The following is a 26,549-nucleotide window of genomic DNA, read 5'->3' as shown; positions in this document are numbered from 1 at the left end:
AGTCTTTGTCGGAGGCTCTGGTTTATGCCTGACAGCTCCCTGAGCGTACGAGAAGCACGGTGGACATTTTAAAAGCATTTTCCATGCGCTTTTCGCTCCAGGCCATTTAGACTTGCCACACTTTCCTCCCAGCTTGCAGATCGCCGCAAGGGAGTTATTGGTCTTTGTTCAGGGCTCCGGCAAGGCCTCCTCTGTCAGAGAACACTCATCTGGCGGCCTAGGAGAGTTTTGGTCATCCAGTCATACTCCTGTCCCACGGACAGATCTGCGGAGCGCACCACTGCTTCCTGCTTAGCGCCGGTGTCTGCCTGCTGCCTACAGAGTCTCCCTGAAGGGCCATCCACATCAGATTTGTTCCAGCAGAATAACGCCATGGCTGACAGAGACAAGAGGGTGCTAGAGGAACATCCAGTCCCCTTGCCCAAACATAGTAGGCCAGATCCCCCTGAAAAGGTGGAAGGCAGGAAAGGCACCAAGGGGAAAGGGATTCTTAACCCCTGGGGTGGCAAAGCTCTATCTAAAGCTGAGGTCCGCAGGCATAAAGCCCTAGAAAAGACCTTTGAGAGGGCCAGGAGATTATCCTTATCATCTAGGCAGCCCTCTCGGGATCCAAGCCCCTTACCCCAAAGGCAGGATCATCCCTCCCAGCCTTCACCGGAAAGGGCCATTTTCCTTTCATTAATTGAGAAAGGATCCCAGGCTTCCTCCCCTGCAGCCTCTCTGGGCTACCCAGAATCTTCCTCTATGCAAGAGGAATTTTGTCCCTTTGAGGCTGACATGACTGAGGAGGACCCTGAGCCCTCGGGTCTCACAGGCAGGGGAAGGTCAATCAGGCCCCAGCCTGCTGAAAGACCAAGGACCAAATCTGTCCATCGAAATGCAGAGGGTGATCGAGAACGCTATTGAGTGAGGCATTTCTTCTGGCCTCTCTAAGAAGCTTTAGGCTTCAAAAAATTCCACTGCCAAACCTAGTCTCAAACCTACTCAGAGTAGGCAGGAGCAGAGACCTTCTTCCCCTGGCACTTCCATTGCCATGGAGGAATCCATATTAGAGGAGGACAACATAGGAGAACAGGAGCTTTCAGAGGATGAAACTCCCATGCTGGATAAACCTGCCTTCACTGGGTTGTTCAGGCCTTCTCTCTTTAAGGCAATTTTGCACAAGACGAAGGCCTCTACCCAAGAAGGCACTCCCAGCCAGGGTACGGCTGAACCCTCTGGACCCAGGATCCCAAGGAAGGGCTATTTAAAGAGAACGCTCTTGCACAGGACCCGGTTCCGGTGCCAGAGCTGTTTGTGAACGTGATTCAGCAGCAGTGGGCCCTACCAGGTTCACTATCCAACCCTAGTGGAGCTGATAAACATCTCTATTCAGTTGAGAACAATTTGGAGAATATACTGAAGCTTCCACAGGTAGATATCACTCACTTCCAACTCTGTCCTGTCTGCTGACCTCCTCAAGGCCGAGGACAAGAGGGCAGTGAAAGCCTGTCACAAGACGCACCATGCGGCTGCCTTGTCTGTCAAAGCTTCCACGTCAGCTTCATTCTTTACTTGGCCTCGCTGCTTTGGCTGAGGCAGTTGAGATCGAATCCTCCCTCAGAAGGATCCAGGTGGAAGCATGACCTTAACAAAATCATAGCAGCTGTTGAATATTCAGCTGATGCTTCCCTCAATGCTGCCAAATTTGCCTCCCGGGCACTGGCCTCCAATGTTACTTCACGCCATCTGTTGTGGCTTCGCCACTGGCAGGCATATGTGAAGTCAAAGTAGAAGCTTGCGTCCGCCCCTTTCAAGTGCAGCCAGTTGTTTGGAGAGACACTGGATAAGTTCTTGATCGAAAACAATGACAAATGGAAGGTTCTTCCGTCTACTGCTAGGAAAGCAGATAGAAAACCTAACTACTCCTTTCGGAAACAATCCTTTTGGGGGAATGACTCCTCGGGTGAGGGTCCCTCCTACCAGAGATCCTACCCCCAGGGCAGTGACCGTGGCCAAGATAGGTCATCTTTCAAGGACAAGGTGCGACAACAACAATCCTTTCAACGCCCTTTTCATGGCGGTTCCAACAACCTCTCCTACAGCAGGACAAAGTGACCACCAACGGGATCCTCCCTTAGGCGGCCGTCTCCAACTATATGCTGCTCAATGGGAGTTGATCACAATGGACGCTTGGGTCCTCAACACGATCAGCAGGGCCCTACCCTGTAGTTCCTCTCCCTTCCCCCGCAGACCTTTGTCTGCTGCCCAGTTACCTCCTCCCCTCCCAAAAGACATTGCATGCAGCCGGAGATCTTGCATCTCCTATAGATAAACACTATAGAACCAATTCCCGTAGAGCAAGAGAAAAAAGGGTTTTACTCCATCCTTTTCCTTGTCTTCAAAAGCTCTGTGTGTGTGTGTATGGAGGGCCATCTTGGACCTCAAAAACCTAAATCGACATCTGGCCTACAAGTGTTTCAAGATGCAATCCTTACAAACCATTTTAGGTTGCATCAGGCGAGGGGACAGATTGACTTCCATCGACCTGAAGGAGGCGTACCTGCATATCCCAATCCGCAGGTCCCACACGATGTTCCTCGGGTTCCACTATGATGGCAGGCATTACCAGTACAGAGCTCTGCTGTTCGGGCTATCATCGGCACCAAGGACTTTCACAAAGATACTGGCGGTCATAGCGGCCCATCTGCGCTCGCACCCAATACGTCTTCTTTGTTACCTAGATGACATCTTGATTCAGTCAGCGTCCACCGACCAAGCTCTCAGAGATGTTCGAGCCACCATCACCACCTTGCAGAAGCACGGGTTCTCGGTGAACTGAGAAAAGAGCCAGCTGACATCTTCGATCCGCATCTTGCATTTCGGGGCTCTCATAGACTCAGTTTGTTGCCGAGTGTTCCTATCACTGAACCGCAGGCGCAATATCATCACCTGTGGACAGGAGGCGAGAGTAAACCAGTTTGCGTCCATTGTGTCCCTGTCACAACTTCTGGGGCTCATAATATCATGCATAAACATAGTTCCCTGGGCACGACTTCACCCGAGGGAACTAAAATGGTTCCTCCTGCCCATTCAGCGGGCAAAAACCAGCAACTCTGCCAGACAGGTCAGACTTCCGCCAAAGGTAAAACAGTCTCTACAATGGTGGGAGTCCAGTGCGGTGATGAAAGGATACCTCTTCCAGGAGCCGAGCCATCTGGTGGTTACAACAGATGCGAGTCTCCAGGGATGGGGCGCCCACTTTCAAGAACAAGTGACTCAAGGCAAGTGGTCACAAAACGAGGCAGCACACAATATAAACTGGCTAGAGTTAAGGGCAGCCAGGCTGGCCTTACGCCACTTTCGGAAAAACATTGTGAGTTGCCATGTCCTAGTGCTCACAGACAATATAGCAACAAAGGCCCACATCAACCGCCAGGAGGGCCCCAAGTCCAAGTCCCTGATGGCGGAAGCGGAAGCTCTAGGGAGGTGGGCAGAACGTCATCTGGCCTCATTGCGTGTGGACCACATCTCAGGAGTGGACAATCTGAGAGCAGACTGGCTGAGCCGGACGACCATCGACAACTCAGAATGGTGCCTTCATCCGTTAACTTTTCACCAACTGACCATCAAGTTCGGTCTACCGGTGGTCGATCTGTTTGCCAGTCCACCCAACTCTCAACTCCCGAGGTTCTTCTCGATATATGCCACGCCACAAGCGGAGGGAACAGACGCTCTCTGCTGCCACTGGCCCAGGGGCCTTCTATACGCCTTCCTGACGCTGCGTCTCATTCCATAGCTGGTTCGGAAGATATCAGAGGAGGCGAAAGTTCTCCTAGTAGCGCCTCACTGGCCCAGGAGATCCTGGTACGCGGACCTTGTCAATCTCTCCATTCGCAAACTGTGGAGAATACTTCAGGAGTTGCTCTCCCTCAGCCAGGGGGCCATAGTGCATCCAGATTCCAGCTGGCTCCAGTTGGCCTCCTGGCACTTGAGGGGGACCTCCTGAGGAAAGACAATCTTTCAGACAAGGTCATTCGTACCATCCAGGCATCCCGAAGTCCATCTACGACTCAGATCTATGACGCTACTTGGGGCGCTTTTGCTACCTGGTGTAGCACTCTTGACATTGTGCCCGCTTTGGCATCCATCCCACAACTACTGGACTTCTTGCAAGAGGGGTTGGATAAAGGGCTGTCCCCCAACACCCTTTGCTGATAAGTGGCGGCTCTCTCGACCATCCTAGCTAGACATCAGGCTGTGTTCTTAGGGCAGCACCCTCAGGTGAGAAGCTTCCTCAAAGGGGCATCCAATTTATGCCCACCCACGGTCCACAGGTTCCCCACCTGGGACCTTCTGCTTGTTCTACGAGCCCTGACCAAGACACTATTTGAGCCCATACGTTCCATTGGCCTTCGACATTGATTCTGAAGATGGCCTTTCTCATAGCAATTACATCAGCCAGGAGAGTATCAGAGTTGGCAGCTCTCTCAATTCGAGAGGACTTGTGCATTTTTCATGTAAACTGGGTTACACTTTGGCTAGATCCGGCTTTCTGCCAAAAATTAACTCTCTGTTTCATAGAGCTCAGGAGGTGGTACTCCCCAACTTCTGTCCTTGTCCTCAGCATCCCAAGGAACGAACCTCGCACAAGCTGGACATTCGGAGAACGGTTCGCTGCTACATCAAGAGGACGGAGGAATTTCGCCAGAGCGACTCGCTCTTCATCTCTTTTCAACCAGGTTCCATGGGACACAAGGTTTCACCATCCACCATCAGTCGGTAGTTGAGGGCTTGTATTAAGCTACCAGCGCCAGGGTAAGGTGGTACCACGGAGATTCACAACTCATTCTACACGGAGCGTCACCACCACAGCCACTTGGGTGATGCAAGCTCCTGTGGAAGAGATCTGCAGGCAGCTACCTGGTCGTCCCCAACGCTGTTCATTAGACATTATTGCATTGACTCCTACGCTGCAGCCAAGGCATCTTTTGAAAGGAGGGTATTGCAAAGGGTTGTAGCACTCCGTGCACCCTGTACAATCCAGTTACCCTCCCTGGGACCTAGCTTGGGTATGTCCCATGCTTGGATTTTCCAAGCAGCGCACAGGAGAATGACTGTTGGCTTACCTGAACGGTCGTTCTCTGGGCACTGCGGGAGAGTTCGACCCCGCCCTGGGGTTTATTTCCCTTTTACCTATTGTCATCTCAGGTTGCTCGGAGCAATTGGATTATGGACACGTCTGGTGGAAATATCATGAACATGTCCATCATAGTCTATGCCTTCGTTTTTTAACTGGTCCTCAATGAGGAGAGGAGGCATGGTTAAAAATTCAACTCAGTTCTTGGGCGAATAGGCTGAATTTATCCCATGCTTGGACTCTCCCGCAGCGCCCAGAGAACAACCGTTCAGGTAAGCCAACGGTAATGTTTCCTATTGAAAGGCATTGCAATTTCTGAAAAGATGTGATCGTTTTGAAAATATATCTAGTGTTGCCCGAGAGTGCTTTTTCAAGAGACAACTGGACTTGAAAAAGCACTTTTGTGCAACTATGACCTGGATGACTGAGAATCTCCATAGATATCTAATGTTACCTTCCTTTCCTTTTTATATAATATCTTAGAAATCAGCTTTTTGAATTGTCTTTGAGATATATCATTGTACTTAGAGGAATCTTAATTTTCAACATAGTGTATTAAGAATTTCTAATGTACAAGCCCCACAGCTTGCAAGATAAGAAACTTACAGATCCCAACATATCCTATGAATTCCACCAATCACAGCATGTACTTATTAAATACATAACTGCAAAAATATAGAATATCTGAACTGTTCCTCCATCAAATAAGGAAGCTTTAATTATGAGGGTTCACTGGAGCAAAAATAATGTAGTTTTTAAAAAAATTCTTACTTACGTCTTGGTTCATCACTTGAAACAGACTGGATGAAATCATATGGTGTCATATATAGCTGCCCTTCAAATTTTAAACTGGCAAATGTTAGAAACCGCCGCTCCCGGGAAGTTGCATAAAGTTCTAAATCTTCATGACCTGGTCTGTTTTCTGTGACCTTCAGCAAAAAATTAAAAAGTCATTAGTTATTTTAATTATTGTTACTAAAACTGTGTTTCAAACATAAATTGTTTCAACTTTTCCTTTATGTTTTATCTCTTTTCATATTTTAATTTCTTTAGCCCTATCTGGTAATCATCACAGCTATTCTGTTTTATTGTAAAAACAAGAATATGTTAGGTATTGGGATAATGTTATGGGTTACATTTTTTAGAGAAGTCAAATAGGAAACTTGAGGAAAAAGTAAATGCTGGTTTTTTTTTTACTATAAAATGACTACTTAGTAAAGCTGCTTGTAAAAGAAAGCACTTCCATCGGACAAGGCTGTTATGAATTCATCTTGGTCTGAAACAAACTATGCCCAAATTATTCAGATTCAAACATTTTTATGAAACACAATGAAAATCACACCTGATACAGCCTGTAATGAGATCCCGGAGAAGACAAAAGCACTGGTGAGGTAATGGGTAAGAGTCAGTAAGGGTCCAGTTTCTATTATTACTTTTGGAGATTATCTGATTAAAATATCTTTGTAATTAGCGGCAAACCTCAAAAACTTTCATGAAAACATATCCTCATCAAATGAAATTAAAACCTTGTGTCTTGCTGTGATTTTATATCAAGTTAACCCTCAGTAGTTTTTAAAAAACAGAATAGTCATTTATATCAAACAAAATGTCATGAATCTATGATTGAACTTGAATAAGATTTTAGTTTAGATTTTAAACCTCTTCTTCCTCCATCCACTCATGGAATATAAAGGTTGCAAGAACCCCTGAGCCACAGCTCAGCATGAAGTCACTGGTGGGCTGCTGGGCCAGGCTGCACCCCTCCAGAAATTGCAGCCTGGCCCAGCAGCCCACCAGTTACAGCTACCTTGGGAAGCCCCAGCCAGATCCAGCAGTGTGGTGTGAAGCCACAGCACCTCTGTGAAGCTACAACCCAGTCCAGCAGTATGGCATGGTATGAAGCTGTAGCTGCCCTAGGACGCCCCAGCCTGGCCCAGCAATGTATGGCGCAAAGCCACACTAAGGAATTAAGAAGCCACAGCTGCCCAAGCTCAGTCCTAAATACCATCATCAACCTGCACTCCAAGGCCTCTGCTGCCCGGCACTCTACCACCTCAGCTAACTACTGTCTTGCTTCTGTTGCTGATAAAGCATGCCCAACCTGGCTATTCACAAAGCAGCTTCTGGCTATGTAACGGTATCTTCTCCAGATCTCGTGAGAATATTACTATGTTTGATCTGGGGAAGAGGGGTCCATGTGGCCATCAGTTGTGTCATATGGGGCCAGGCTGGGCATACTTGATCAGCAGCAAGAGCAAGAAGACAGCAAAAGTCACGTAGGATGGCAGGGGCCATGGAGTGCAGGGGAGAAAAAAATGGGAAGCAGATTAGTGAGTGGGGGAAGATGAAGTGCCCCTGAAGTTATAAATACGGGCAGGCTGTATTTACCCCTAACACGCTACGCCGACAAGTGGACGCTCTGGCCTCTGTTCTGGAAGGCCTGACATCCGAACATCTACCTTCTCACCCCTTGATCCGGAGATTTCTCGGTGGAGTGTTCAACCTGCGTCCCCCTGCCATACGTAGATATCCTACTTGGGACTTACTTCGTGTCCTAGAGGCTTTGACTTCCATGCCCTTTGAACCTATGAGATCCACTTCTTTGAAACTGTTGTACTTTAAAACGCAGTTTTTGGTGGCTGTAACTTTAACCAGACATATTTCTGATTTGGCTGCTCTTTCAGTGAGGCATGACTTGTGCGTGTTCCATCCAGACCACGTTTTCTTAAGACTGGATCCGACATTCATACTGAAGGTCAATAGCTGTTTCCACTGAGGTCAGGAGTTGACCTTACCTGATTTCTGTCCGTCTCCCCATCACGAGAGGGAGCATAAATGGCACACTCTTGACGTACGTCGTGCCCTCAAGATCTACATCGACCGCAGTGTCTCGTTCCACCACTCGAAAGCTCTCTTCATCTCTTTTCGCCAGGCCTCTTTGGGTACCAAGGCTTCATTGTCTAGTCTGGGGCGCTGGATAAGGGCCTGTATTAATCTGTCTTACGAACTTCAATCCATACAGGTCCCTGCAAACATTACAGCTCACTCTACGTGCAGCGCCACGACATCTGTGGCTTGGTCCACTCAAGCCACCTTGGAAAAAGTCTGCCAGGCGGCCACATGGGCATCTCCCAGTCTTCATACGTCATTACAAGTTGGACAAGTATGCGTCGGCTGACGCGGCCTTTGGATGCAGGGTGCTGCAACAAGTGCTTGTGCCCTAACGGACCTTTTTTACAATTTCCCACCCTAGTGGACAGCCCAGTCTTTGGTACGTTCCAGTCTGGCTGCTGCCTCTACAATAATAAGAAAGTGGGCATTGGTCCTTACCTGATACACTCATTTTCTGGTAGATACAGCAGCCAGCCCCGCCCTGGTATGGGTCACGCGAGGGGATTCCTTGTGCGGAGGACAGATAGTGACTTTGGACTTTCACTTTTTGCTCACAATTCTCACTTGAATCTACAATTTTCCTTCATCTGAAACTGGGGAGAAGCCACAAGGGCCCGATGACATCAGAAGTGTATGTTAGGAATGTAAGCTAACAGTTGGGTTAGCAATATATAAACCAGGATGGTAATACTGTAGCTTTAAGTACTGCTGTAATGTGATTGGTTGCTGTTACCTCAAGCAGCCATAAGAGGGAGCCAAAATGACTGTTAACTCTGTTTGTTAGACGCTGATCGGTGATTGTGAGATACTGTATTTTTGCTACTCTTAGCTATTTTGTGTGCTAAACTGACTATTAGATACTGGACTGTGTTTGAAGGATCATTCCTTAACTGAGAACATTGAACATTGATAACTGACTGACTGAACTTGAACTGTAAATTGAACTCTGAATACCTCCATATTTTCACATAGTAAACTACTATATTTTATACTATTCGGTGTCCTTGTATGCTGGTTTGTGTGTTCTTCCATACTACTCTCATTACACTTCTCTGCACACTCGTTCTCCTAATGGGGAGCTTACTTACTTAACACTGGTTATGGGTCCAGAGTGTACCAGACGTAGCTAAAGGAGAGTTGGTGTTGATACGAATACCATATACAGACAGCTGTTTCGCTTGTGATAGTTACTATCGTGGAGAAGATGGCAAGTCTATCATTAATAACCTGGTTGGATGGGACAAACTATGTTTCCTGGTCTATGAAGTGCAGCCTACTCCTGCGTAGTGAGGGATTATGGGATGCTGTACAGAATCCACTGGACGTGACTTCTTGGGATCCAAATGTCGAGGATGATGCCAAGAAGATAGAGTTTCAACGATGCAACAAACGTGCATTGTGTATAATTGGTCTAATACTTACTGACCAACAATTAGTTCATATTCGTGGGGAGAATTCTGCAGCAACATGTTGGGAGAATTTGAAGAAGATATATGTAGGTGACACTGTAGGTGCACATATACATCTTACCCGCAAACTGTTTAGGGCACGTCTTCTGAAAGGTGGAGATATGTTAGCTCATTTAAACTTTATTAAAGGAGTTTTCCAAGAGCTACATGAAAAGGAACTTATTTTCTCAGAGTTACATCAAGTCTACATCATTCTGTCCACACTGGATGAGAGTTATTATGATTTTGTATCTTCCCTTGAGGTCCTAACTCGAAATGAACTAACACTGTCTGACATAACTGCACAACTGTTGGAAGAGTCGAGACGAAGGTTGGAAAGAAAACAACTGAGAGAGAAACCCTCTCAACATGAAGAGTTACCTTCAACTGCCACCTATACTAAGTGTGGCCAGACGATTTGCAGAATGGCCACCAGACTCGCCTGGAACCGCTGTGCACGAAACGGCTGGTTGCGCGTCCCTCCGAGTGCCCAGAATTAAGGAGCACCTCGGGAAAACAGCTGTGGAGCCGTAGCTCGTGAGCTCGCTGATCTGATTGCAAGGCAGGCTTCCTGAGTGAACTCGTGGCCGTTGGTACTCAGACGGCTGAGGAGAGGCAGCCAAAGATCAGTTTCGAATTTCCCTCCAATTTGTATAATAAAAGATTATTTAAGGACCCAATTTAAAGGAACAACATTTTTTTTTGGAAAAATTCACCAATTAAAGATATAATTAAATAATTTGGAGGAGAGATCAATTCTCACAGCCAGTCAAGATTGGACTGAGTCTGAAACTGGGGAGGAGCCACAAGGGCCCGATGACATCATAAGTGTAGACTCAGTCCGATTGGTTAATGGATGGAGCATACCCAGTCTGGCTGCTGTCTCTACGATAACAGACTTCTAAAGCATACTACTCAAGGTGTTCCTAGACCACAGGTCACTGAGAACATTTGAAGAGAACATTTGAATTGGGCTGTAACTTCGATTTGAAACATTTTTTCTTAATTTTTAGCTGTCTTAATCCAAGCTGAAGAAGTATAATACAATGAATAGTAGATGTTCTTCATGCAATTAGCCATTTAAGGGCACCACTCCAGAGAGGCATATTTACACAATGTAGTACAACGATCCTTTCATAATCAATAAATTATTTTTAGTATCTTTCAGAAGAAAAAAAAGATTTATATAGTTAAATATCAGGAATTATCAAGATCATTTTCATGCAAAATAGATTTTCTTTAAACTTCTATAAATGAAACATTATTGTGCATGGTTTGATTTCAAATACAGTGAAAAATATGCCTACTTACTATTAATATGTTAATGAAAATTTTTAAACATAGCATTCTGTTTTCATGTTAAAGCATGTATCAATTTATTTTGTCCCTGGCATAAAGTTGGATAAGACCAGGTAAGCAGGATGTCTCTGTGGTAGCACCTATTGTCTGGATCATCTTATTTTATATTTAAAAAAATAAACCAGCAATGGAACAAATTATATATTTATTTCAGTGGGAATAATTAGAGGTGTTAGCTGTCCACAATTATATAAAAATGCTGAAAGAGTCTATAGATATGCACCAAGAGACAACTAGGAAACAAACCAAACATTACATAAAAGCACAAACAAGGGTCATTAATATGTGGTACAGAGAACTCATACACTTCATACAATATAGCTAAATGAGTTTCAAGATTAGAAAACAAAGCAAAAGATTGATTTATATATTTGCTTAAAAGGATAAAAATGCTGAATAGTTCTATTCTGAGGTTTTTTTCCTTCAGCTGATTTTGCTGCTTTCCTTCTGTTTCTTTTTTTCCTTTCCTTTCAGCAAGGGTAAGCAAGAAATATATTTTTAGTATTTTGGCAAAAGGCACCAATACATAGCATTTTGAGCAATAATGCACTGGCACCAATAACATACTAATTCTTTCTCAGGATTTTTCATTATGTCTGTACGTTTATGGTTGCGATAATACAGCAATGGTCAGTAACATTTTAAAAATTATATTGCCTCATAAATATAAATATTTGTCAATATATTTCTTATTCAGAAGTTTGTAGTCTTCAAAATTAGATGTACTTAAGTACCTATCAGAGAAGATGTGTCCCTATCAGGGCAATTGCAAAATTATAATTGGGATATTGGTGCATACATTCATCTTATTCTTTTCAGAGTAAGCAACATTATTCAGAATGTAGATCACATAATAAGAGTCCAGCCCCCTGCTCAAGCAGGAAATCCTTGGCATGACCACCAATAATTTGTAGTTGGTCAAAACCAGTTCTTACATCTTCCCAATACTTGTGCAGTATGCAAAGTGTTCTTTTGAAATAACAAATAAATGCATGCTTATGATGTAAGTAACCTTGCTTGGCTATTTATTACTGGGAGAATATACATACACATGCACGCACATGTACACAGGCACACACTCTCCTCTTGTTTCTACCCATATGCTTTTTCTTTTCTGAAGAAGTACACGGTGATCAGTTTTCTTTTCTTCTGGAACAAAGGCACACTTGTTAACTCTTCTGAGCTTCTTGGTTACTTCACTTGGGATATGTATTTCTTTATTACATATAAAGGCCACACATTACACACACAGTGCTCACTTCCTTTCCTTCAGCATTCACATGTGTTTATAAACATCCTATCAATGTAAACAAATGCATTAACTTGCTTTAGTTTTTCCCACAGTGTACGTATAATTTCACTTCCTCCCTGTTATATTAAACAGATAAGGATGCTACTTGCTCATGTTGAATATTGAAAAATATGAAACCTAGAATGTAGTAATTTAGCTGTTTCTTCCCCTCATTTGTATAGTATAACAATTGCAAACAATATGAGATCTGTGCAGAATAACTATGTAGTTTGTCAAAATGTTTGTAAAAAAACATGAATGAATCTTGCAACATAATTTAACAAGATTACAATATAATAATATCCTTGTCCAATCGAATCAGCAGCAGATATGTTGACTAGTTAAGAGAAACAGAATTTTATAATTGTAAAGTCTGATCAATTAAATAGTATCCTCTCCTTTCCTCAATTTGGTAGAATATGTTTATGTCTATAAATAAATTTTTAAATTTAGGAACATTATTTTAATCCTTTTAAATATATATATATATGTGGGTGACAAACACCCCAAGAGTGGGAGAGACATCTCTTTCTCACTTTTATAAACATGTTTCTCCTAAAGTGGTAGTGTAGTTGATATGCATGTGATTCATGTATTGGATAAAGAAGTTACTATTTCTTTTAAGAAAAAAAAAAGACGTATCAATGTATATAATGTGACTAAAACAATATACAATATAAAGTTCTGTATATTCGTATTCCATTCATAATTATAATATTGCTGAGAATTCCTAAACTCCAAATCAAGTTCTTAAATGAATTTAAACTCTGGTAAGCATGACATCATCTTCCTTCCTAGATTAAAAAAGAAGAAACAAATGGTTCATTGCCAAGAGTTGGTTTCATGTTTCCTTAAGGTCATTGATTCAAAAGGTTCATTCTAAAGGGAAAAAAAGTGATTTTCCCACGATGAAAGAACTAAACACTAGATAAAAGATCTACTGTATGGAAACTGATGCCATGAGTGGGTAAGAGATGTAATTCAACAATAATATCCATTATCAGTAGTACTAAGCATTACATTCTAATTTAATATACATTACTTCCACAGGGAAAACAGAACATTCAGAAAGTTAATTCTATGAGATAATAAAAATAGGTACCAGCTGCCATTAACCCAAAGTGATATGGACACAGGATTACAATTTAACTGTGATGATCCAATTGAATTTTCATTAAAATTAAAGCATATTCTTCCCAAAACTTCATTTGGAATCACTAACCTTCAAGCCAAGTTGTTACAACTTTTATCTGAGGATGTTTTAAAAGGATTTCAGAGCAATTTTCACATTCCTTTATATAAAATAAGTTTTAAATGAGTATATTCTATATAAAGCAAATGAAGTAGTTTGAAAAGTTTCATTTTGCTTGGCCTCAGGCTATCACAGTATGCTCCCAAGTAGATAAAAGTGATATAATTTTGTTTGCATGCTGGGTGGCCAAGAGGTTAAACATCACATTTTAGTGTGGGAAAATCCCCAAACAGAAAAAAGGTACTTAACAAATGTTGGAATACAAAATAGTAAGTCCTGTTATTTGATCTTTCTTAACTACCGTATATAACTTTTATATATCCAGAAATTATTTCATATACTGTATATGTATAATCCTGAAAATTATCATATTTCATTGGACTCATGTCCATCAAGCATTACAATACAATACAATAGTAGAGTTGGAAGGGACCTTGGAGGTCTTCTAGTCCAACCCCCTGCCTAGGCAGGAAACCCTATACCGTTTCAGACAAATAGCTATCCAACATCTTCTTAAAGACTTCCAGTGTTGGGGCATTCACAACTTCTGGAGGCAATCTGTTCCACTGATTAATTGTTCTCACTGTCAGGAAATTTCTCCTCAGTTCTAAGTTGCTTCTCTCCTTGATTAGTTTCCACCCATTGCTTCTTGTTCTACCCTCAGGTGCTTTGGAGAATAGTTTGACTCCCTCTTCTTTGTGGCAACCTCTGAGATATTGGAATAATGCTATCATGTCTCCCCTAGTCCTTCTTTCTCTTAAGCTAAACATACCCAGTTCCTGCAACCGTTCTTCATATGTTTTAGTCTCCAGTCCCCTAATCATCTTTGTTGCTCTTCTCTGCACTCTTTCTAGAGTCTCCACATCTTTTTGGGGAGCATTTTGTGGAGCATCAAGCATTACTATAGCTCAATAACCAAAATATTGTATTACTTGTCCTCTCATCCATGAGTCAGATGTTATACAGTCTATTTCATTCTTAAAATGCTAACCATTCAAAAGTATTTTTATTTTAAAAAGTAGACTAATTAAAAATGAATATTTGTATGCTTTTGTTCATTATCAAGCATTTACAATCACAAGCATTTACAATGGCCAGAAAGATATTAATGTTTCCCAGGACAAGTAGCTGTCTTAGCATGATGCATATATATCCTTCCAAATGTTAAATAATCTTGCTGCATTTATTGCTTTAGCCAGAAGGTGGTTTGCTTGTTTTTCACTAATGTGTTATATGAGTATTTCATACTTATAAATTTATTCAATAAATCACAGGTAGATAAATCATGTCTTCACACAAAGTATGAAACACCTGTTAATGTTGCATGTAGGGAATACAAATGCTAGAATATATTACTTTCTTTTTATTGAAAAGAGTTTATTCGCCGTTCTGTCTTTAGGTATTATATCTGTTATCATTTTATACAAGGAATCTCTTCTGTATTGGTACTTCTATGTTTCATCAAAATGCATCTTTTTAACACCTATTTTCTAACAGAATTATAGAACACTGAATCAGGATTGATAGCATAATCCATATATCTACTTGGTTTAAATACTATTTGTTGAACTTTATAGCAAGGATGATTTCTTACTATAAAATCTTTCATAGATCACAGTATATTTCATCAGATAAATGTAGTCTACATTTATCATGTAGTCTATTACAAATTGGGTAATAATTTATCAATTGAAGAATTCAATCTTCTTTTAAGATGAGAAGAATTCAGCCTTTTCTCAAGATGATTAAGGTAGCGTTCCACACTGATTAGTTTAGGACAAGCATATGTAACCATGCAGAGGAAGATTTCATTTCACAGCGAGGGTGCTTATGATTATCTAGAGTTGATAAAACTTTATTTAATATGAATATAGCTACAAATGGTCAATTCAGCTCTTTGAGTAAACAAAATACCTTAATATTTATATACAGTACATATATAATGTACATTTTAGAAAATATTTATTCTAAGAATCATAAAGTAATATGAAATGCATATTATCTTTTATAGCTTAGATGTTCATATTGATGTTTATAAAATAAAAACACTTCTAACTCCACTGACATAGTTGCCCTGGATGTAAATTAATCCAAATCCAGCTTTGATACTTCTTTCCAAATAGACAGTTTTTAAAAAAAACTTTAAAAAAACAATCTATCCAGTAAATGTAATTTGCAGTTGGCAAATTCTTAAAATATTTGTTTTAAAAATAGTATTTATCTGCGCAAAAATTATGGCCCGGTGCCAGGAAAAAAGCACTGAAAGTTTGCAACAAGGCACACATTACATCCTACTGGGAGGACGAGTTCAAAACATCATGAATTTCTATGCAGAAGATATAATAAGAAATTCTTAACACGTGCAAAATCTTGTATGCAACATACATGCAAATGCGATAGGAAGCCGAAACTAATTGGAATTTCTCACTATCTATAGATAATCTGTCACTTTATTGTGGTCTCATACTAGTACATGAGATGTGTCTATAAGTGATTTATAAGAAACTATAAATTCTTACCTCTAGCTTAGGAAACTAGTAAATAAAAAATTAAGACATAATTAAAATACCTCTATAAAACAGCCTAAGAGTCCTGACTGAAACTAAGGAACCACCTCTTCCCAGTTACATCTACCTGTCCCATCTGATCTGGCAGGAGAAGCATGTTACAGAGCCTGTCAGTTGGCATTCCAAAGTTAACAGGATCCATAGCCTTTTCTGCCATGGCATCTGTCTTTTGGAACATCATTCCTTGGAACTTATATTGGCACCTATCCTTCTGGCCTTTAAAGAGGTCCTAAAGACCTGACTAGATAGAATAGAATAGAATAGAATAGAATTCTTTATTGCCAAGTGTGATTGGACACCCAAGGAATTTGGTGCATATGCTTCAGTGCACATAAAAAGAGATGAAGATACATTCATCAAGAATCATAAGGTACAATACTTAAAGATAGTCATAGGGTACAAATAAGAATCAGGAAACAATATCATTTCCCCCCCCCCCCCCCAAGATGGCGGCGTGCTTAGATGCTGCGGCTTTGAGCTCCTGGTGCTACAGTAGTTAGGCAAAAACTAATCTACACCTGCAGGGAGTTATTAAAGATTGGATCTTCTAGTCGACTCGATATTACAAGCGACTTCCAGCAGTCACATAATATACCGAGTGACATAGTAAGACTGTCAGGCTCTCCATGGATCGTTGTTGGGCCTAGGAGGCGGCGAAGAGAGCGAAAGCAGAAGCAGGGATGCAGAGCTGGTTTGCTAGTTCGGTTACGGAAGCAGCCTCACAGACCAGCATTACCAAGCATTTTTCTAACCAACTCTAGATCCTTTGTCCACAAAACTGATGAACTAGAGCTATGGATGGCAGCAAATAAGCTTATTCGGGACTGCTGTGTGATGATCATCACAGAGACCTGGCTTCATCCACTTGTACCGGATGTGTCAGTGGAGCTAACTAACCGCACCACACATGGCTTTGACAGAAACAGCAACTCTGGTAAAAGCAAAGGTGGAGGACTTTGTATTTACACACATAATAACTAGTGTACTAACAGTAGAGTTGCTTATACTTACTGTTCTGCAGATGTGGAATTCTTAACTGTCATTTGTCGGCCATTTTATTTACCTAGAGAGATTTCTATTATAGTTATCACTGCTGTCTATATTCCACCTGATGCAAATGTTAGCGCAGCGCTCTCTAAGTTACATGACGCCATCGAGAGGCAGCAGCAAACTTACCCTGAGGGCGCTTTTATCGTGGCTGGGGATTTTAATCAAGCCAGTCTAAAGTCTGTTCTCCCTAAGTTTGTGCAGTATGTACTGTGTACCACCAGAGGTAAGACTACTCTAGACCATATGTACTCAAACTTAAGACAGGCATATAGAGCAATACCCCTCTCCCATCTGGGTATGTCTGACCACATCTCTCTGCTACTGTGCCCAAAGTATATTCCCCTTAGGAAAAGGATATGACTAGTCTTGAAAACTGTCAAAATCTGGCTGGAGAGAGCATTCTGCCAGTTGCAGGACTGTTTGAGACTACCGAGTGGAGTATATTTAAACATTTGGAGCTGCAAGAATTCACTGACACTGTACTCTCATACATTAAAACATGCACAGACAATGTAACAGTGAATAAGCGCATCAGAGTTTACAGTAATCATAAACCCTGAATGTCAGCAGAGGTACAATCACTTCTGAGAGCCCGAAACTCCACCTTCAAGGCAGGAAACAAGACAAATACAATGAAGCCAGGGCAAACTTGAGAAGAGGCATTGGTGGCTAAACAGAAATACAAACAAAAGGTAGAGAAGTATCTGGAAGATAATAACTCAAGACAGGTGTGGCAGGGGCTACAACACCTAATCAACTATAAGGGCAACACGAAAAAAATAGCTAATGCTAATGCCCTGCTAGTAGAGGAACTAAATAGCTTCTTTACCCGCTTTGAGGTCAAAAGATCAGTCTCTGTGGCTCTAGCCCAAAGACCCTCTGACCTCCAGCCACTCACCCTGGATGAACATCAAGTGAGAGCTGAGCTGAAGGCTGTAAATCCCAACAAAGCTGCAGGTCCAGACAGGGTTTTTGGGGAAAGTGGTAAAAACCTGTGCTGACCAATTAACAGGGGTCCTGACAAGGATTTTTAACCTCTCCCTGCAACAGGCTAGAGTCCCATCATGCTTGAAAGCAGCCACAATTACCCCAGTTCCGAAGAAAGCAGCCATAAAAAGCTTGAATGACTATAGACCTATTGCACGTCTATAGTGATGAAGTGCTTTGAGAGACTGGTCCTACAACACCTCAGATCCTGTCTTCCACCAAATTTTGATCAACACCAGTTTGCTTATAGAAGCAACAGGTCGACAGGGGACGCCATCACCACTGCTCTACATATTGCACTGAGCCACCTTGAGAAATCTGGTAATTATGTCAGAATGCTTTTTATAGACTATAGCTTGGCCTTTAACACTATCTTACCAGGCATTCTCATTGAAAAGTTGACTGACCTGAATTTCCCTCCCCTCACTTGTGAATGGATCAAAGACTTCCTGACGGATCGTCCACAAACAGTAAGGGTTGGGTCCTTTACATCTTCCACGTTGAAGCTCAGCAAAGGCTCCCCTCAGGGCCGTGTGCTCAGCCCATACCTATACTCGATGTATACATATGACTGCATATCCTTTGATCCATCCAACATCATAATAAAGTTTGCAGACGACACAACAGTGCTGGGTCTCATAACTGGAGGGGACGAATCAGCATACAGGGAAGAAGTCCAGAAGGTATCCGCATGGTGCTCAAGAAACAACTTACATCTGAATACTAGTAATACAAAGGAGATGGTGCTATATTTCCGGAAGCACAGAGAGGATGCCCCACTGTATATCGAGGGGGGCTGTGTGGAGAGGGTTTCCTCTTTGAAATTATTGGGAGTGCTTATTAGTCAAGATCTCACCTGGAAAAACAACACATCTCTGGTGATTGGAAAGGCCCAACAGAGACTTCATTTCCTTAGAGTCCGGCGAAAAAATCAGGTGGAACAACGGCTGATGACCTCTTTCTATCGGTCCACCATAGAAAGTGTCCTCACATATTGCATTACATAATGGTATGCTGGTTTAACAGTTGCGGACAGGAAGGCACTACAGAGAGTGATCAATTCGGCACAAGAAACCATTGGTTGCCCTCTGACACCACTGGATGACATCGCCAGATCTCGCTGCTTTAGCAGAGTAAGGAAGATACTCAGAGATGATTCACACCCTGGTCAGTGTCTCTTTGCACTTCTACCATCAGGCAGAAGACATCAGAGTATAGCCAGTCGAACAAACAGGGTTAAATATATTTCTATCCTTGGGCTGTGAGACTTTTAAATACAACCACAATCACTCCATGCACACGTTAGTTTTTTTTCTTTTTCTTTCTTTTTTCGTTTCTGTTATAATTTTGCACCAGTGAAATTAAAACCAATTTTGTTGTATTTAAGTACAATGACAATAAAGATTATACTTATACTTATTATATAAATCATAAGGATACAACCCCCCCCCCCCGTCCGGCCAGGCAGAGCGCCATTCACCAACCTAGAGGTATCTCGAAGGCACCAAGCCACGGGAGCCGAGGGGGCAAAGGTGCTCAGGTTGCTTGGTGGCTTAGGGTAGGTGGCTAGGTTGGTAAGTGGCGCTGTGCTCAGCTGGAGAGGAGGATTGCCGGGTGGCTGCTCTCTTGTGAGCAGGCTCCCGAAGAGCCGGGCACAGCCTCAGGGGCGAATGGCTGTGTTGCGCTGTCGCCATCCCAGCATGGCTTCTTTTCCAGCTTCCAAAATCCAGATATCGGCTGTTGAGTCTTCCAGCAGTGGCTGCTCTGGGAGTGCGCTCTATGGTTGTGGCCCGATGGTGGCGGTGCCCTGGACTTGCAGGGAGAGCTGGGCCAGGGCATGGTGAGGCTGGAGGCGAGCGAGCTAGGGGTGGAACAGGTGCTTGCGCAACCCCCCTCTCCAGCCAGGCACAGCGCTATTCACTGACCTAGGAGTATCCCGAAGGCACCAAGCTGTGTGGCACTCTGCACGCCCCCCACCTCCCACGGCTTGGCGCCTTTGGGATACCCTTAGGTCAGTGAATGGCACTCTGCCCGGCTGGAAAGGGAGGTTGCTGGGCAGCTGCTCATGAGCATGGCCACCTGTGTGTGACAGCGCAACACAGCTGTCGCCCCTGAGGCTGTGCCCAGCTCTTTGGGAGCCCGCTCGCAAGACAGAAGCTGCTCGACAACCCCAAAACAATAAGCCCCTCCAGATAATAAGGCCCAAGCCATATTTTGGGGGGTTCAAAAGAAAATAAGACCCTGTCTTATTTTCGGGAAAACACAGTATATAAATAACAAAATCCCACAACTTTAGGAATTTAAGGCTTGTGGGGGAAAATCAGTACTAGCAAGATGAATGGAAAGTAGTTTCACATCAGAAAACTGCACTGGTCAGGTCATGTCAACATAATGCTTTCTGCCAGCCATCAACAACTTTTAATTTTCCAACCTATTTCACTTGCAGAAAGTGTCCGCATTATAGTATTAGGAGGACCAAAATATAGAATATTTCTATGTCCATGTATGCATCGTTATTACACATTTTTGCCCATGATTAAAAATATTAATGTAGGCAAATATAGTTTCCCATAAACTATGGCAGAAAAAATGATGTATCAAGTTTTATTTCAGAAGCATTATACCCAGAAAACATCCATGAACCAGTTTCAGCCCATTCACTTCAATCACTGTATTTGTAATGCATGCAGTCCTTCATTCTTGCCACTCCATCATTCCATCTCTAAGCCCTTGTCATTCTACTGGAAGTTGCCAGAATTGTTCTTTCTGCCTCTAATGGTTACTCTTCTCTTTATGTTTCTAATTTTGAATAACTGCTGAGCAAAAAAATAAAATAAAATAAAATAAAAATGCTACTGGAAAGTAGTAAAACAGTGAGCCCTGCACCTGCAATTACTAAACCCAGAAATTATTTGCCACAGTAAAGGACATTCAACATTAAATGTTGTAAAAGGAAACCAGCATGTCAACATACTGTATACAGTGGCTGGACACCATAAAAGCTGACACTAGCAAGAGCATAGAAAAACTCAAAGTAGTGCAAGGTTTGGAAGGTATGGAGAGACCTGGCTCATAGAATTGTCAAGAATCAGACACGACCCAATGGATAACATCATCATCGTCAAATGTTATTTAGTTTTAATCCTGTTTATTTTACATTACTTTTTACAGGTGCTATACTTCTATGATAAGAGACGCAGTGGCTAGGACATTGAGCTTGTGGATCAGAAGGTCGGCAGTTCAGCGGTTCGAATCCCTAGTGCAGTGTAACGGAATGGATTCCCGTTACTTGTCCCAGCTTCTGCCAACCAAGCAGTTCAAAAGAATGTAAAAATGCAACTAGAAAAATAGGAACCATCTTTGGTAGAAAGGTAACAGTGTTCTGTGTGCCTTCGGCATTTCGTCATGCCGTCCACATGACCACAGAGACATCTTCAGACAGCGCTGGCTCTTTGGCTTTGAAACGGAGATGAGCACCGCCCCCTAGAGTCAGGAACGACTAGCACATATGTGCGAGTTGAACCTTTACCTTTTATACTTTTATGATCTATTTCATATCTATTTTACTTTCTCAACATTGAAGGTTGTATGTCTATAATTTGAAGGTACTTCTGACACAAATAAAGAAATTACATTAAAAAAAACAGATCCTGACTTGTAACTTGCACTAATTTCACTCATGGTGCCGAACGCCTGTTCTTTTCCAGGGGGACTTTAAAGAGAGCTGAGAACTAACGTGCAAAGAGCGTTCCCCATCCAGGACTGCTGGAGAGAATTGAAGTAGGGGAAGGCTAGCACGGGCGATCTCTGCCCCGGCTTCCCGACAGCATCCTTGGACGATCGACTCATCCATCCATCCTCTGTAGCGGGAAGGGAGAAGGGGCGGGCCAAGGCAGGCGCTCGCGCTCTACGTCGGGTGGAGTGCCCCCCCTCCCCCGTCTCGTCCCTCGACACCTACCAGCATCTCCCTGGCAGCGGCCGCCACAGGGATAGGCTGCAGTCCTCGGCCTTGGCTCAGCAGCCCCGCTTCTCCTCGCTCCCTCCGGCTTCCCAGCCCCAGCGCGGAGGGCGAATGGTGCGGTCGGCGGTCGTAGTAGTGATAGCAGATGAGCCAAGCGAGCGCCCCGCCAGCAGCCCCCGCGGCCGCGATGCTCAGCCCACTCGGGGTCCCGTCGCGGCCGGAGCCGGCGGCCTTCAAGCCCCACAGCGGCCGGCGAGGGGTCGTCTCCGGGGGCAGACGGCAGCGGCGCCAGCCCAAGAGACTTCGCAGCGCCGCCATAGAGCCGGCCGGGTCCGCGGAGTGACAGGGCGAAGGAAGGTGCTGAGGCGGCAACGGCAGTCGCGACGGGGGAAAACATCGCGAGAGCGCCACGAGCTGCCAAGCGCGAGACGAAGGCCACCTGCCCCTCCCACCCGGGCTGGCCTCGTGCCCCTCCTTCCGTTTGGACGGTTGTCTGTCATCCCCGCACGATCCTTATTCTGGGAGTTGCTGTTTGTGGCGGCTCCGGATTGCCTAGGGCTGCAGTGCAGTTCTCTGCCGGTTGGCATCGCGAGGTGCCTGCGATTGCAATCTGGATTGTGTCTTTGGAAGCGATGATGGATGCGGGAGGCTTTCTACTAACACAGGGGTCTTCAAGGTTGGCAACTTTTAAGACTTGTGGACTTCAACTCCATTCTGAGAGTTAAAGTCCACAAGTCTTAAAGTTGCCAAATTTGCGGACCCCTGATTACTAACATCGCATTCCCAGTAATTTTTTTCTTCCTTTGCTCTGCATAGTCTGAGCTAATAAGGGCATAAGAATTAGTTGGCTAGCCCAGGCCCACCGAGTAATCTAGCACAGAATGGCCCAATTAAAGAGAGAAATGGCCTCTCTATTGTAATTCTGTAATGCAATTGAATTCAGTTAATACAGTATTTCACTAAAAAAAGGGATGAGTTTCAGGGCTGCCCCTACAGCAGGAGTGATCTTAGCAGTTGAAGCTTGCCACCTAAGCTTTTAGCTTTTGAAATTCTCTCCTGGACCTGCAGAAACATGGTTCTCCTTTGCTTCTGGCTGTGCACAAGCCAGAAAGAAAGCCAGTTTGGTGCAATGGTTAAAGCTTCTGGCTAGAAAAACCAGGAACTCAAATAGTTCTAGTCCTGCCTGAGGTGACAATCCAACTGAAGTGGCTTTGGATCAGCTACTCTTTCTCAGCTTTAGGAAGAAAGCAAGCGCAAAGAAGTTCTAAAATCTTGTCAAGGAAACTGCAGGGGATTGTCTAAAGACTTCCCAGGAGTCAACAGTGTCTGAAAGTCCCTTTCCCACCTTCCAAAAAAAAGTAGAAAACAGAAGTTCAAGTCTGCCACCAACTGCAAGGGTTGTTGAGAGTTATACAGTATTTTCCCTGAGTGGAGAAATTCTATTTAGGTGCAGTAGTGAAGAGCAAGCGGAAGAAATTACTTGTGAATTTATCCAATTCATTTTAAACAGCCATCTCACAACTGTGTATCAGTGAATGGGCCCTGGTTGAATTACTTCTTTGGGTCCTTTTCTAATCCATTTCTGATATGTGAATACTAGCTGCATTCTTTTACAGGCTGAACCAATCTATATTTAAACAGTGAAATATTTATTTATTTTGCATATGTAGATTTATATAGTGAATCCTAACAGTAAAAAGAATATTATTACTATGACTATTATATTTTATTCCACCTACATAATTTTCCTGCCTGTCTATTTTCCCTACAACCACAAACCTGTGAAATGTGTTGCTCTGAGAGAGAGAAGGACTGATCCAAAGTCATCCAGGTGGTTTTCATGCCTAAAGGAAGGCTTAGAACTCAGAAGTGTGTGTGTGTGTGTGTGTGTGTGTTTGTGTACATCCTTGTGAATTTTCCATGTTTTATTTTTTCTGTTTTATAATTGTATGAATTATTAAAATATTTAAAATGAACTTGAATATGAAATTTGCACTTCTGAATACATAGGAATCAAGAAGTGAATTGTGATGTATCTTCCTTTCAATTTGGATGTCTTCATAATGAAGTTAATTATGTAGACCTTGCTGTCTAATTTTTTGTTTAATAGAAAGAAAGCAGATCTGCAATTACTTACGTATTAGTATTTCTTAAGACCACCTAATTAAGATTTTTGCTGAAGAATAAAGTTCAGTTTAATCATATAGTTAAATACAAGGCTCCAGCTTAATTGAAGATACCATTGTTATCATTCTAGCTCAGAGGCTCCCAACTTTGGGGCACCAGGGACCAGTTCCATGGAGAAAGGTTTTTCTGCAGAAAGGCGGAGGAGTAGTTTCATATGCTGCCTGCATACCGCGGATGGGTTGTTTGCGCAGTCCAGTTTCTGGAATGTCGCGGCCCAGGGCCGGCCCACAGACTGGGGGCCGGGGACCTCTGTTCTAGCTAATATCTAACATCTCTAGGCTGAAATAAAGCAAAGCAAATGTTTGAATTTTTCTCAGGGAAGTTTTGAGCACATACTGTATATTGAAATATTTTTATATTATTAATATGGTTAAATATGTAAACATTATAAACATTGTAGTAGCTTTGTTTTTTTAAAAAATAGGGACTATCTGGTGGACATGGATAAAAATACTGTAGGGGGCGATATTGAGCACCTGACAAACTATCCTGCTTAGACAGGTTATATTTGAATTAACAGGTCACAGATTATGCAGGCTTGCTTGCTTGATGATGATCACAATGCTGCTTAAAGTAATCTATTATGCATGCATATGTTTTCTGTCTCATCATAGACGTAAGTGTGGAAATGTTGTAGTTCTTGAGATCTTATATAATGTTTTTATATGGAAATATTCACAAATGTTTTTTTTTAGGAAAAATGTGATAACATGAATGTGTTGCATCCAAAACAGATTGAAAATATCTATTTGGGTTTAATTCCTCTCTAACCATTTACATACTCAATAAGCATGGGGAATTAGATCCCACCAGAGGTTTGCCTTATTGTCCACCCTTCTCCTTATCTAATTGGATGAACTCAGTAAGTAGAAACTAGAATGCCTTCTTCCTTAAAGCCACCAATTGATGTTAAGTGATTTTCAAAGAGCAGCTGTTTGAGGACTTGAAGCATTTTGCAGGTGTTCCTCTCTTGAAGCTGACTTTACTAATTGAATGTATTTTTTCATTGGCAAAAAACTTCAAGGTACAGGAGGAAAAAAAAAAGCATAGAATGGTAGAGCTTTAAATAGCTATTTGCTGCAGGAGACACAGCTTCAGGGAGATAGAGGAGTCCCACTTGTAGAACATCAATGGTCCTGAACTGTGGGAACATTAAAAAAATAGGCACTTTGTGTTTGTTTATTTTATTGCATGCACATTAGAAATCCAGAAGGGCTTTTAGGGAACAAAGTCAGACTTTATAGAAGTACAGGAATTTCCCGGACCAGAGGTTTAGTCTTCTGAGCTTTCGGACTCATCTTCCATCTTCAGGGAACTTCTCTGTAGCACAATGTGTGCTTTGGACTATTCTGTGTGTGGTGGTATTTATATGGTGCCCGTTCTTTGTGGCTTTTCAGATGTTGATTGGGATTAAAATACTGTACAAGTTAAAATTTTGTACTGTTAAAATATTGTACAAAATATATTAGCTATCATTTTCTGCATGTTCATTTTTATAAACCTTTCTTCTTTAAACTTATAAGACTAAAGAATTTTGATCGACATAAATGTGCACTGATTTTCTAGTTACATACATTTCTGTTTTTGATTTTCCTTTGAGACCATTGCTATAATTGAAATACCAGCTTGATGTGATGTAATAATAACTCGTTTGCAAGCATGCTAATACTTCTGACAATATCTACTTACTCCAGTGCTTATATGAGCATAATAATTAGTTGCATTGTGAGTTTTTAAAAAAATGGACAAGATTGTTTCACCTATATATTTATTTAACACTACTGAAAATGTTCTAGGAAGTAAAAAGAAAATGATTAGATTGCAGGATATACTTAAAAGTAGAATAATGTACTTTGAAACAACACTCTTTGAATATATTTAACTTTCCATAATAGCAATACAGAAAGAAGAAAAAAACTTTCGGTGTTATCTTTTCCTGTCACATGATTAGTGCAAATAGCAAGGTGAAAAAAGAACCTTATCATGTTTTTCCCGGTACTTGATAAAATGGCATAACTGCTTCCGAGCTTCAACATGAAAGGTAGCGCTTGAAAGAGTCAATTTGTTTTGTATTTCACTTTCGCTGCTATTCTAAGCATCTTGATATTTGATAAAAGGAGATTATGTTGAGCTTGCAATAAATGTAGCTGCCAATTGTGTTTTTCAGAAACTTCATCAATACTGGTTAAGTAGACTATGGTTTTCCAACTGCTTACTATCCAATGAGAAAGACTGATTTGCTAATCTCTAATATATGCCAAACATCTGATTCAAACTTAAAAAAAGGGCCTTCTTTTGTATGTGAGCCATATGGATTCATTTTTTACATTGGCCTTTCAATCTTCTTTCTACATATTTGGGAGTTTGACATGCATTAGCAGTTTGACCTCAACATTAATTTGGTGGTAATCTTAATTACAGGAATTGCACTGTTTC

General features: G+C 42.3%; 1 protein-coding gene across 1 annotated transcript in view; it reads right to left on the bottom strand.

Annotated features, from left to right (window-relative positions):
- Positions 1-22,302, bottom strand: part of MICU3 (mitochondrial calcium uptake family member 3) — a 59,067-nt gene extending 36,765 nt beyond the window's left edge. Inside the window, exons 1-2 of the mRNA XM_081960039.1 lie at positions 21,924-22,302; positions 5,895-6,048 (exon numbers count right to left, since the gene is read on the bottom strand). Coding sequence (XP_081816165.1) covers positions 5,895-6,048; positions 21,924-22,244 — 475 coding nt within the window. The 5' untranslated portion in view covers positions 22,245-22,302. The remainder of the gene's footprint in view (positions 1-5,894; positions 6,049-21,923) is intronic.
- Between the last annotated feature and the right edge of the window lie 4,247 nt (positions 22,303-26,549).

The sequence above is a fragment of the Natrix helvetica genome, assembly GCF_964273705.1.
Source record: "Natrix helvetica genome assembly, chromosome: 7".
NCBI classification, from domain to species: Eukaryota; Metazoa; Chordata; class Lepidosauria; order Squamata; family Natricidae; genus Natrix; species Natrix helvetica.
This window is presented reverse-complemented; position numbering and strand designations above follow the sequence as displayed.